Source organism: Gossypium hirsutum, chromosome D03 (assembly GCF_007990345.1).
Source record: "Gossypium hirsutum isolate 1008001.06 chromosome D03, Gossypium_hirsutum_v2.1, whole genome shotgun sequence".
Classification (NCBI taxonomy): domain Eukaryota; kingdom Viridiplantae; phylum Streptophyta; class Magnoliopsida; order Malvales; family Malvaceae; genus Gossypium; species Gossypium hirsutum.
Genome location: NC_053439.1, coordinates 49872725 through 49886155, shown reverse-complemented (window position 1 = coordinate 49886155; position 13431 = coordinate 49872725). Strand labels below are relative to the sequence as shown.

Sequence of the window (13431 nt, the reverse complement as noted above, 5' to 3'; positions counted from 1 at the left end):
TTGATTAAACTATTATTATATGATATGAATTATAATTGACAGAAAATAAACATGATAGGTTAATGAAAGTATTAACGATATTAATGATTGAAAAAAGCTTTCTAAATTAAAAAAGCAAGTAAAATATAGAGATTAAATCTCAAATAAAACTAACAACAACCTATTCTAACTTTTAAAAAATCACTAGGTGAATTACTTAATCACCTTTTTAACTTGTTTTTTTCACCGGGTGTGCAATGATCTTTCTTTCATTGTAAGGGGTGAATTAGTTGAAAATATTGGTTTTAAAAATTAATTAAGGATATAGGCCGTTTTTTTCCTAAATTTAGGGAAGTAGGTTAATTTTAGAAAAAGAAACAGAAAATACTTCCAGTAGAACGCGTTTTCTTCCTTCCAAAAATTATTTTTTTTTGTGATGGGTGTTGGAAATTTGGGGAGAAAGATTTATTTGTGTTTGTGTTTTAGGGAGACACTATAATAGTTTTAAGGTATATTTGAGTTTACGGTGATGCGTTGGCACTCGAAGACCCATACATTTCATTTACCGTGTGAAGAGTGCACCATCACCTTACAACTCGAGCTCTCAATTCAAAGGAACTAAATTTTAAAAATCTAAATTAACAAAAAGCAGTGTGTGTGGGTTCAGCTAAGAAAGAGAGAATTTTCACAGGATTTAAAACTTAAAATATTTTTGTTAACTATATTAATTGCATGTGACATTGGCAATGAAAAAAATAAAAAAATATATATATTAAAATTAGTCATTAGCTGATTGATTTTGAAGATCTGATAGCAACATTAAGGATTTAACATATTACCTACAGAATTTTTCGCAAATCAAATCAATTTGATAGAAAATTTTCCCAAAGAAATTTTGTAACCACAATTTAATTAATAAAATATCTCATTCATAACACTAACTTATTTTAAAATTAAAATATTTCACAATTTTTTTGTTGGGAATAAAACCAAATTTCGTTAAATATACAACTTTTTAATTTTGGGGTTAATTGTACAAAACATCTTTAAATTATCACACAACTTTAAAATATTCTAATTGAGCCCCAAATCATGCCATTTCCATCATTTTAGTTGTCGATTTAAGTGTTAAACGTCAGTTGAGATTTGACTTGGAGCATATTAAAATGTGGATCAAATTGTAAACACGTAAATATCTATTAAATAGACAACTTGGAATTGATGTGTTAAAAGAAACTCGCGTTTGGTATAAACTATTTAAACAATGAGTACACACGTTTTTATAATTTGATATGATGTTTTAAACATACTATGCATGGGATTTGAGACGAAATTTTAACTCCTAACCTAATAGCAAGATAAATGAATGATCTGGTTGACACAACATTGATATTCTGAGGCTCAATTAAAAGATTTTAAAGTTTAAAGACTAATTTAAAATTAAGTAATAATACAATGATGTTTGATAAAATTAACCTTCAGTTTTTTTTAGAGCAGAAACGGTCCAACGATCCCGTGAAGTAATTTTATTTTTCTTGGAGTTTAAAGGCCCCATAAAACGACGGTGCATTTGTCCTCTTACAAAATGCATGTGAGGAGGAGGGTTTATTTTTTTATATAAATAGAAAGGTAGAGATATTTCACGAGATTTATTGATTATTATTATTATTATTTTCTAATAATTTCATTATAAGTTACGATCATATCTGGTTTTTTATACAATACCTAAGAATTACACATGATTCTTCTCTAATTCATAAATAGGAGGATAATATACTTTAATGCACTCGAACACACATCTTACTATATTAGTAACGATACTCATATTAATTAAATTAGGACTCAATCGACACGAGTCATTGACAAATATAAATTTAACAATGGGATGTATACGATATGATAAGAATCATACTTTAAACAGAGAAAGATGAAATTAAAAGGGTTTGGTCCCACACGGTTTTGTTATTATTCTATCAAGTGTTGGATTAGACGTATGAAAGCATTTTGGCATCTAAAGTTCAGAAAGGGCCATTCTTATATTGACTCGACACAAAATTTGGTAACTGCCCACTAATTGTCTGCTTCTGATTTTTCATTTCAAATTTGCATTCATATGAAAAGTCTTGTTTATGCATAACTTTCAAATTTTGGGTAATTTTGAGTAAGGTTACAGTCCAATCCATCTAAATTTTTTATAAAAAAATTCATTTAGCATGATTAAAACTATAGATTAAGGAATAAATCATATGATACGGTATGAAGGTTGTTCAAATCATCTCTTAATCATGAGATTAAGGGTTTGATCTTCATCCATGAAATTGGTCATTAGGGTAACATATATTGAGAAGTAAACAAAAAAATCAAATCATATTTGTACAGTGAAGTGATTGGACCCACTATCTCTTGAGATCATATCATGCTTCAAAGCTCAACGGACAATGAAAAATCCAAAGCCACTGGGCTAACAAGTAATAACCCACTAACTATGGATGATTGACTCCCCTCTTGTAAAAATAGTAGTTCATAAAAATTAAACCTATTTACTTCAAAAAAATTTTAAAAATATATGAAGATAAAATTGTCATTAAAATACTAATGTACTCTTGAATCAATGAAAAATTGTTTGGTTCATCATCATGATGATATAACATGAAAGATGATTTCTCACATGACATTTGTAAGATTTTCTTTTTTCCATTACTTTTTAATTCATGCTCTTTTACAATGATTCGGTAGTTAAATATGACAAAATCCAGTTGTTTGTAATAATCCAGGACATTAAAGGGATCTTCTAACAATGTTCTATATGTTGTTGGGGATGAAATTGCTTTACTTTTAAAAAAAAATTTTAAGTTACTAATATTTAGCGGATTCTCTGCAAACAACTACATTTATTCCGGTCAAAAGCCAACTTTACAATGCGATCAAAGAATCCTTTTGTAGTAAATCATTTATTAAAAAAAATAGAAAGGTTTAATACAAAAGCGGAAAAAAGAAATAATAATAACTTGATCAATAGCATCTATCATTATATCCACAATGATCGGCTATACTATTGCTATCCATAATGGAAAAGAACATTTGTCCATTTATATAACGGATCGTATAGTAGGACATAAATTGGGAGAATTCGCACCAACTTCTATGTTCCCTTCTCTAGGAATATGTACAAATTCCCGTTGAACCATTTTCAACAAAATCTTCATACTATTTGTATGAATCGACACTTTGTCCCATCGCTTGTTATGAAGTACAATCAAGCCATTTAGAATACCCCATAATTCAACATTGAAAATAGAATAAAGTCCTAACATTCTATTAAAACCAAGGATCCACTGACCATTTTGGTCCTCAACACCCCCCAGTAGTAGTCTCCCCCGAGTCCACCTTGATTGCGCCATCAGAATATAATCGGATCCAATTACCTGCATTAACTTCAAAATTCACGTCTTATCAATATATATTCCAAAATGCTTGTAAATTTTGGTTTTGATTTTTTTATTAATTTATTTTTTATATTTTAATTTTATATAGTTAATTTTTTTACTTTTATAATATTATTAAATATTTAAAATATTCAACACTATTAATTATTTTGATTAAAATATTAATAAAATATTTTTCTTAAAATTAAAATTACCTTTTTCAATTTATCATATTAACATGTATTTGTTTATTTTCTTTATATGTGTTTTACGGAATAGTTAATGTTTTAATTATATAGATTGAGTTATGACATTGTAAACATAAAATGAATCACAGGCATAAAAATTAAATCTCAAATGTGAGTACAATAGAGGGGCCAAAATTATAATTTGACCCATTTCTTTTTTATTGAAAAAATTGGCTAAAATATCCCAAGTTGATCCCTTTACAAAGAAATGATAATCAGCAAACCTTTTGAAATTACAAAATAATCAATCCTAAAGCAACAAAAATCAATTTAAGCTCCAACAACAATACATGAAGATGTTCTTCACATTTTAACATTAAGCGGGAATTCTTTGTAGGAATGCACTTTTTCGGCTGCTTTTCGTAATGGTCTTCCAATCTGGTTTCTTCCATGGAAGAAGGACCATCTTCATGCATTGAGCATCAAGTTAGTGAGTGCCTACAAATTTAACATCATCAACCTTCTACCTTCTAGTACTAGCAGTAGATTGCCTTCTCAGATCAAAACAAGGAGACATGATGTAAGAAAACCCCCTTACATGACCAACAACATGACATGTCAATCAAGGTCTAATTATGGTTTTAGTACTTTGACTATACTTACTTTTATCTTGTATAATTTGATCGCTCTACGTTTATAATGTTGCTATTAGTAAGTTTAAATTGTTATATAATCCAATAATAACCCTACGAAAAAATAAATGTCTAATTATGGTTTTAGTCCCTCTATTATGCTAAAATTTGGGATTTAATCTCTCTAATTCAATCCTTCTACTTATTAGTAGATCCAAATAGATTGCACTGTTCATTATTGTTAAAGTGATAACATGAACTCTTTTTTTTTTATTATTTAATCCCACAATCAAGTTCATACGAAAATCAAGTCAGCCATGTTGAACTAATAAAAAAAAACTAAATTTGTTAAATTTTAGCATCATAATCAAGTCAATCATACATTCTTCAGCAGCTTGCTGATATCCAATTTTCCCTACTCCCATAATACAAGAAAAACCACAATCTTAACTATTTAGAGGTGAAGAAATGCAGGGAATGAACTTAGAAACAGTGTGAAAACTGTGAAATGTTTGGTCAAATTAGTCTTTTATCTCTTCTTTGAAATAAAGGATAGTACATTTGAGGAAATTGTGCTACCAAGCATATCTCTTCCAAAGCAAAATAGTTGTTATTTAGAACAATTGTTGTTCAAGAATAACTATGTTTAGAACAAGGTTTTAGTTAGAAAAGCTGTCAGCTAGTATAATTATTTGAAAACAACTACTAAAGAGAACAACTAGAATTCTGAAAAGCTCTTGTTTAGAATAATGACGATTGAACAACTTGTATTTAGAACAACTGTGTTTTCTCGGAATTAGAGCAGCAAACTTTACTAAGAAAAATATCACCATAAAACAACTTTTATTTGAGAAAAACTCATGGTTGGAACACATCAAAATAATCATTATTCAAGAACAACTCTCATCCAAGAACAACAATTGTCTTACGTTTTAAGAGATGTTTCGTGAAAGATGTTTCATATAGTACCGCTTCACCAAAATAGAAGAAGTGGAAGTAGCCCTAGAGTTCTTGGGTTATCCTCACTTTTGAGATGTTCTGAAGAGCTTGGCTTGATGAATCAAATATGGAGGTAGTTAAGAGTTCTCCTCTTAACCTTTTTCTATAACGCTGAGTGTTTTTCCCTACTTTCAGAAATATAGTGAATTTTTTTTCACTATTCGCCATCACCAACAAAACCTTTCACTGTCCATTCTTATATGCAATTGTAACCGAAAAATATCTATCATTACTCTTATTAATTACCATATTTGTAACTCTTATTCTTGAAACACTATAAATAAGAACTTTTCACAATTGGTGAAAAGACTTTTGACACTTCGGCATTTTCAGCATTCTGAACTTGAATTCTTTCTGAAATTCTCTCAACTTACTTCTTTGTTAAGCCTGATCATCAACCATATTTCTTTTTCTCCATCTTATCGACCATCACCTGCCACTGTGCTTAGTGTTACCGAATATGCTCCAGTTTTCCTCTTCGCCTTCTTCCATGCATCCCTTTCACTTGTTTGCAACGCTTCCTCTCTCCATCAAAGAACTCTCTATAGTCCCTCTGCTATGCTCAATTTAAGTATTTACTACTATAATATCTTTAGTTAGTATATTGAGTTATAACATATTAGTGTACAAAAAAATCATGTTAGCATAATGAATTGTAATCAACATTCGAACAATTTAGACTAACTTATACCATTAACAAAGTAGAGAAATCAAATTGAGATCAAAATAAAAATTTGACTCGAAATTTTAAGTCAATCCTTTGGCAATGATAGTAGTTTTTGTAGGTAAGAGATGCCATTTGGTAAAATCCCTATGCAATGTTTTTAGAATCGGATTGGTGGTCGAACTGAGTAGGCAGCCAAATTTCAGTCCAACTGTTGATTCAATAACCCAGAAATTAGAAAAGAAAAGAAAAATTCTGAAAAATAAGTAAAACACGGGGAAATAAAAAAATAGAAAAATTAAGGAAAAAAATTTCAAAATTATAAACACAAATAAATAACATTAATCACATTAACATCAAATTTTACAGCCCAATTTACGTTAGTTTTTTTTTCCTGAGCTTTAAAATATATATTTAAGTATTTTGATGGCTTGAACTGGTTAGGCTTTTTTTTTCGGTTTAAGCCATTAATTTGGGATAATATATATAATCGGTTCAACTAACTTACGATTCAACCTTGATTTTAAGTGGTTCCACTCTAAAATTGATCTAACCATTTTATCCGGATCAATATACCAATTAATCTAATCTAATTTAATTTAAACAATATTATCCTTGGTTATTTATAGCTAATGGTTGCATTGCAACATTATTTTACCATTAATTCCAATAATTAAAAGTATGATTAATGTTAACCTTTTCTTTCCTTGCATACAATCTCATCTGCAAAGCTTTTACCTGAAAAAAATACACCAAAATAGGTTTAATTCTCCAGGAAAGTATAGGCAAAATACCTTTGTTTTTTTTAATTTCTAAAAGATTAAAGAGTTCCAAACAAACTTACCCTAAATTAAGCTCCTGAAAAACAAGCCAAACGGAACCAGTAACACTTAAACAGTCTAATTATGGTTTTAATTCTGCTTAATTAAGATTCAATCTATTTACTTTTGTAATGTTAGAAGTAAGTTTATATTGATAATAACGTTAACTGTTCTCGTTAATATATTTAGATCTTTCTACTTTTATAATGTTACTAATAGGTAAAAAAATTCATGCCATCACTATTAATGACGGTAATTAACACTGTTATCAATTTTGACCCACTACCTTAATTAATATTGGATGCAAGGTTGGAACTTCAAGAGCCTAGTGGCATTGGGTGTTTACCCAAAAATCATAATTAAGAGTAGTCCTATTTGTGATGTGTGATTTGCTCTTTTTATGTGTAAATTAATTGTAAATGTATCAAAAACAAATTGCAAGGTTTGAATTTGGACAACCCACCCCATCCCTTTCGCTTATTAAAAAATGTATAAGGATTAAATTTTAAATTTTGATACGTTGGAGTAAAACCAAAATTAGACCTAACAACTAAGTACTTCAGAAAGGAAATCATAAATAGAAAAAAACAGACCACTAACATCTGAGTGTTAGATTGAGCAAGGTTCCAAATTTGAAGCTGTAATTTTTGTAAACAGATTCTCAGATTCTGCAACTCGGTTCACTCAATTCAATAATCTTACTGTTCAATCAAACTTAAGGAAAAAGGGATCCTCCACCCATTCATTGAATTCCACAGAAATGAGTGTCCCCTTTTCCTGATTCAAATGTAAAACAACAACAATTCAAAAAAAGTTGAATAATTGCATGATTATATATATTGCTTTTTTCTGTTCTTTTACCCATTCTTTGCTCAAGATTTGTATTATTTTCTGAAAATTTCGCTTTTAACCAACAAAAAAGGGCATTTTTTTCCCTTTCTTTTCATTTTTCATCTTGAAGATTTCATTTATTTTTCTGGTTTATTTTTTGCCTTGTATACTCAAGGTTAGAAACATAAACAAAGGCTGCATTTGATTAGACCATTAGCTTGGATCGAAATTCAGATAAAAGAAAAGAATACAAAAATTAAGGAAAGAACATTTGATTAATTGATACATTAACTACTAATCTAATATCTCATCATGTCAGACGTATGAAGTTGCAGTCATTGTTAAACTTACATGTACTTAAGCTACACAATTAGATACATTAAACCGGATTAATTTTGGAATAACCTCGTCATATAGATATGAATTATTCCAAAATTTACCAAAAAATAAACACCCAAGAATGCCAATATTTCTTCAAAGAATCAGGGTGATTCGGTCAACACTTGCACCCTTGCCTGCAAAAAGATCAAAGTCCATCAAAAAACCAAGTTGGCAACAAAACAAATGCGCCAAACATTAACCGACCGGGTCAGGTTGGTTTTAAATAAAATCAATCTGGGTCAGACCATTTTGGTATTAAAACTTTCACATAAGTTCCAAGGATTAGTCCTTTTAAGTTTGGGTTGTTTCAGGTTCAGGCCATTTCTGTTCGAGTCATCTTGGATGCAAGTCTTTTGAGGTTGATGGTCAAGTTTCCTGGTTCGATTCATTTCGGTTTTGTAATTTGGATTAAGGTAATTCCACAGGTTGTGCAAGACATTTTGAGGTCATTATGCTTGGTCGGGATTGGATTTGAATTCGGGTCTGACTAGTCTATAAACAGATCCTTTGTTTTTTTCCATCAATGAGGAAAGAAATTTTCAGTGCTTTGAAATACAAAATTAAAATTTGCTAGAGGGTGTTCATAGCAGCAAATGCAAATGGATTTGAAGCTCCTTTTATGAAACATTGATTATATTACAATAAGAATATGGTTAGCTTCTTTTAGATATCTTTTTTCCCAAACAAGTCTACATTATTTATAGGGGAAATGGATTAGAAGACATACTTGATTAACTGTTGCCAATGCCTTGTAGAAGAAATGCAGCTTTATTTCGAACCTGAAAGGCAGAAGGAAATTAATAAATGGAAACAAGCTGAGTTTTGGAAGTTAGAAAAGAATGTTTGGTTCCATACTTCCGATGCACGAGGCCTCAAATCCGAGCTGCTAATTTGGCAAGAACAGTTTCGTAGAAAAACACCCCACATTTCACAAATTACTGGCTTATCGCTAAACATTTCATCGTATCGAAGCCAATTTTCAGCCAAAACCAGATAGATGTACATCTTGAAGAAATCACAGGCCTTTTCTTTCACATTTATCGAGATAAGCAATGTAAGGATTCCTACATCATCATGAACCTGAGCAGGATGACAAAGTCAACCTCTAAGTGTTAGAAACTCATTTAAAATGTATAAGATGCTAAATTCAAACTTAAAAAGTCACAACAAATGCTATTATCTTATCGTTTTAAACAAACTAGTTCTTAATATCGCATGTGTTGCACGTGATTTTACATGTTTATTTTTTAATTAATTAACTAATGTAAAATAATATTATTAAAATGTTGAAGAAAACTAAAACATATTATTTATATTTATATTTTACAATAATAAAAAACTTCAAACCATAATTAAAGTTAGAATGAAAGTTATAGTGAAATATGAAGTCTTTTCTGAGTTTTTTGCTAATAATTAAATGAAAATACTTAAATGTTGAATGCTAATGCATCTATTTTATAATAGTAAGCCTTAGTTGAAATATCAGTAAAAATGTAACTCAAAATTAAATAATTTAAATCATAGTAAACTATAAAGAAGTGTAATTTCAACTTTAATAAAATATTTTTCTAATATTAAAAATTTAATACTAAAGATTAAATATTCCTTTAATGTTTATGTAATGATATAATAAACAATAAAGGGTATTTTTATCAATTCAAAGATTCTTTAAGTATATTATGGATAGATAATGCATTATAACTACTATATCTGGATAATGCTGGTATGACATCAGAAGAAAATTAGTTTCATCACATGGCATTAGTTCCTCAAAAACAATACTTTCTCAAGGCGGTAATCTCAAGTTGGAAGCAATTAGCAAGAAAATAAGAACTTTCAAACAGAGAACTAATGAAAAAGCAAGAACAGAGGGCTACCTTGTTCTCAAAACAATTAACAAGAATTTCGAAGGCAACAACGCTTTTGAGATGTTTGGTACGAGGATCAACTCCTGAAATGCATTGCACTGCTCGCAAGCAGTTCAAGTCTGTAGGAACTCTGCATTCATGTGAGGCAAGCATAAGCAAGAAAGTAGAAAAAGGAAACAGCAAAATGAAAGTTAATGCAATCGACAATATGCACTCAAGCATTGAGTGAGCAATGTTGGGGTGGGAAGGGTTGGGCTAAGAAACCATCACTAAAGAATAATAACCTTGAGGCAATAGATTTCGCTATTCTAGAGTAGCTGTTAATCCATTCTTCTTCTGTGAATGAACTGATAATTGATTGCATACAGTTCCTCATAAGAACGGAGAGACCTTCAAGTCGCCGGTCTAAGAATAGACAAAGGATAACTTCCGCTAGCTCTTGACAGTCTGAAGTCAAAAGGATAGACTGCTTATTACACCTGAAAGGAGAATAATGTCATACTGAACTTCAAAATCAGCAATATTTGAGAACAAGGAGTAACTGTTATCACATAATATTGAAAATTCAACTTGCATGAAAGCCAATACACGATTTCTATTTCCATAGGTGGTCAATCTCACAGTAATATACAACACTAGGGAGCAAACCATACATCACAAAATTTTGTTAATCTCAAAACACTTGGGAAATATGCGGCAGCCATTCAACATTTCTATATTACATGTTGGGCATTAATTACCACTAACAGTCGCATTCATCTTATAGACAAACCCAAAGAACCTAGGCAGCTTCAAATGAAAGTATTCACACACTTTTGATATTAGAACCCCACTGTCACGTACCTTACTTGACAATAAACAGCAGTAAATTTGATCCAGGTTATGATATTTTGAGGTGGCCCTTTACAACCAGAACCTAAGCACCAAATTTTATGTGAGAAAGATATGAAATCAAACAGTCCGTTATTATTGATTAAAAAGGAAGAAAGGAACAGGCCACAACTCGGGTGAGGCATTGACCTCAAGTGTGTTAACTATAGATCTAAACAATTGAATTCAATATATTGAACAAGGGAAGAAAAGAAATCACAATACATAGTGTATGCGAAGTCAGATGACCAGAGTTCAAAAATTGAGTCATTGAATGTAAGATCAGGAAAGAAGGCAAAAATACATGTAAAAGAAAAGGATGGCAGGCAAACAAACAATGTGTATTAGGTATTAGCAGTAAAGCTTTATACCATGTATAATCAACTGTACCAACTGGATCTTGTCCTTAAGAAACTAACAGAAGAATTAGATTTGAGAAAACAATACGTAATCTGAAAAAGTAATAGTTCATAATGGTTAAACTATAAAAGCAAACTTTCTGCCAACAACATCAATAATCCTAACTTGATGTGTAGAAGATGCGTGATCATGGCCTATAGAAGATCGAGGATGAATCAATTTAAGTGCTAAACGAAATGGACTAGAAGCGGGAAAAGAGACTGAAGAGCTTACTATTTTCAGCGGATATATTGGATGAAAAATTGAAAAGAAACCCATATGTTTCAAGGGCACTCTTTAATTCAGGATAGCTGGGGTACCAGTCAATTTCAATGGGTTGCATGCCAACCTGGATAAGATTTTCAAATAACCAATTCATAAGAAATACTCATTTTACGTACATCAAAATTTATTTTCAGCTATTGCAGATAAACATCTGTTCACCTGAATTTTTGATGAAAGAATGGCACACCAAAACTCACAAGCAGACGACCTCAACTCCTCTTTTGATGAATATAGCACTGACAGAAGCAATAGATAAGCACAAAATAAGCATCCACTGGCCATTAAAGGAAGAAGCTAGGGCCAAAGGTAATGGATATACTCACTTAAGAAAAAGGTCCATGTAGCTAGTGATTTTTCTACACAGCCACATTTAAATATCAATTTTAAGAGCCATCCATTTTTCAATAACCCTTCAAGGAAAGTGCACCCTAAAAGAATGCATGAAAGAGGTCAGTGATACATGCAAGAATGTTTCTTCTCACCGAACAAAATGCATATTATGGAAACTAGAATTGATGCAATCTGCAATCCAAAACTAAATGGAGAAATATATTTACCAAAAAAAAGGATATGAGAAAGCAAGTACAAAAAAGTGAAGGACCTTTCTCTTTAGTAAGCCCCACCAGAGAGTTGAGCTCATTATTCATGAAAGACTGCAAAATTGACCAATTTCCAAGCTCAGGAAAAGATAGAGGTGGTATAGTCTTCTGTAAATTGAACAAAGAAACCAAAAATAAAGAATTTTCAGTCACTTGAAATATCAAGTTTTGTGAAAGAAGTTCTTCCACTAGTTGGAAAGCACAATGTCAAGCATGATAAACTAATGTTATTTACGAGAAAACCTGCTCCCCGAAGACACATAAGCCCCATTCAGACATCTCTTCTACGCTATGAATTGCTTTCATCTATAAAAGAAAAATACATTTACTTTCAGTCAACTTAAAATGAAACAAACACAGAATGCATCACAAAATGAGAGCAATGAGAAAAAGAAAAAGGTTGTTTTTATGCCTGTTTTTGGCAATCATCGAGAAGACTTGCAAGCATAGCTTCTTTGCAATTCTTATCCTCATCATCAGACACATAACATTTCCGAGCTTTTGCCTGTTTCCTGGCTTCATTCTCAATAAGTTTGCTTTGTTCCTTGTAGTGTTCAGTCAAAAGCTCATCCAGTCCCATAAGGTTTTTCCTAAAAACCATTTTTACAGTACACGTTACTACAAAGAATCAAATAGAACTGCATGATTAATATAAAAAAAAAAGAACATAGTAAGCAGCTCAAATTCATTGGAAATGCTCAAAGCAATTCTCCTTTGGCAAAAATGGGAAAGCAAAAGCATAATAAAGTAAATAGGTTCTAAAATCTTATTAAATTCATAAAAAAATATTAACAAAGCTATTATCTTTAAGGAAGCGAACCATGTTCAAACTGATGGGTTCTCAATCAACCTCATTAACTTAAAATCCAAACCGAAAAAGAAAAAAAAACCCTAGCAACCCAAACCGGTAAATTGTATCAAAACATGAAACAAAAGAAAGATTAAGAATATAATAGAGAAATTTATTGAAAGAGAATAATTTAAAAATATGGGTAACAGGTGAAAACCTTTTGCTGGGAACAACAGGGTTAATAAGAAGAGAATCTTCTACTTCAAAATCAAGTGGTTCATCAATGTCCATCATCTCCGATTGTCTGTAGCTAAGGAAAAGAAGAAGAAGAAGAAGAAGCAAACCCTAAGAGGGAAAAGCTTCGTTTAACTGTTACTCTTTTCCAATTTATTTCAATTAGCGCCAAAACCAGAAACAAGTTTAGCAGTGAGCGATTTTAAAGATGTAAATGGCTTTCATCAAAGGGTTTAGCAGTTACTGCTGGACCAAAATTTTCAGGGTTTTTGGGTCAAAACGACAAAGAGTCCATAAAACAGAGCCCCCCCCCCCTTCTTTGCTTTGAAGTCCATTAGAAGAAGGACTCATGTCTACTTTGCTAAAATTTCAAATTTAGTCTATGTAATTTATTTTTATTTATAATTTAGTTTTTATTTTAATAATATTATTAATTAGCCCAAAATATTACTGTAATTAATTATTT

The 13431-nt window shown here is 30.8% G+C and overlaps 1 protein-coding gene across 2 annotated transcripts; it reads right to left on the bottom strand.

Annotated features, from left to right (window-relative positions):
* Positions 1 to 7795: 7795 nt before the first annotated feature.
* LOC107927035 (uncharacterized) lies at positions 7796 to 13280 on the bottom strand. 2 transcript variants are annotated; one of them, XM_016858002.2, is made up of 13 exons: positions 12949 to 13280; positions 12354 to 12531; positions 12185 to 12247; positions 11944 to 12049; positions 11666 to 11770; positions 11502 to 11578; positions 11292 to 11406; positions 10632 to 10704; positions 10073 to 10267; positions 9798 to 9918; positions 8776 to 9000; positions 8648 to 8699; positions 7796 to 8054 (listed from the first exon to the last, which is right to left on the bottom strand). In XM_016858002.2, the coding sequence occupies exons 1-12, from the start codon at positions 13023 to 13025 to the stop codon at positions 8652 to 8654; spliced, it is 1383 nt and encodes a 460-aa protein (XP_016713491.2). In that variant the 5' UTR covers positions 13026 to 13280; the 3' UTR covers positions 7796 to 8054; positions 8648 to 8651. The 2 variants fall into 2 exon arrangements, with proteins under 2 accessions (XP_016713491.2, XP_016713492.2); XM_016858003.2 differs by having other exon boundaries at positions 11944 to 11995; positions 12949 to 13274.
* Between the last annotated feature and the right edge of the window lie 151 nt (positions 13281 to 13431).

Bases quoted from the DNA above. Each gene is read 5' to 3' on its own strand.
- LOC107927035 (XM_016858002.2), bottom strand. From the start codon at position 13,025: ATGATGGACATTGATGAACCACTTGATTTTGAAGTAGAAGATTCTCTT. The intron at 12,532-12,948 runs GTTTTCACCTGT...AATGGTTTTTAG, and splicing joins CCTGTTGTTCCCAGCAAAAG to GAAAAACCTTATGGGACTGG. The intron at 11,579-11,665 runs GTGAGTATATCC...TGCTTCTGTCAG, and splicing joins TACATGGACCTTTTTCTTAA to TGCTATATTCATCAAAAGAG.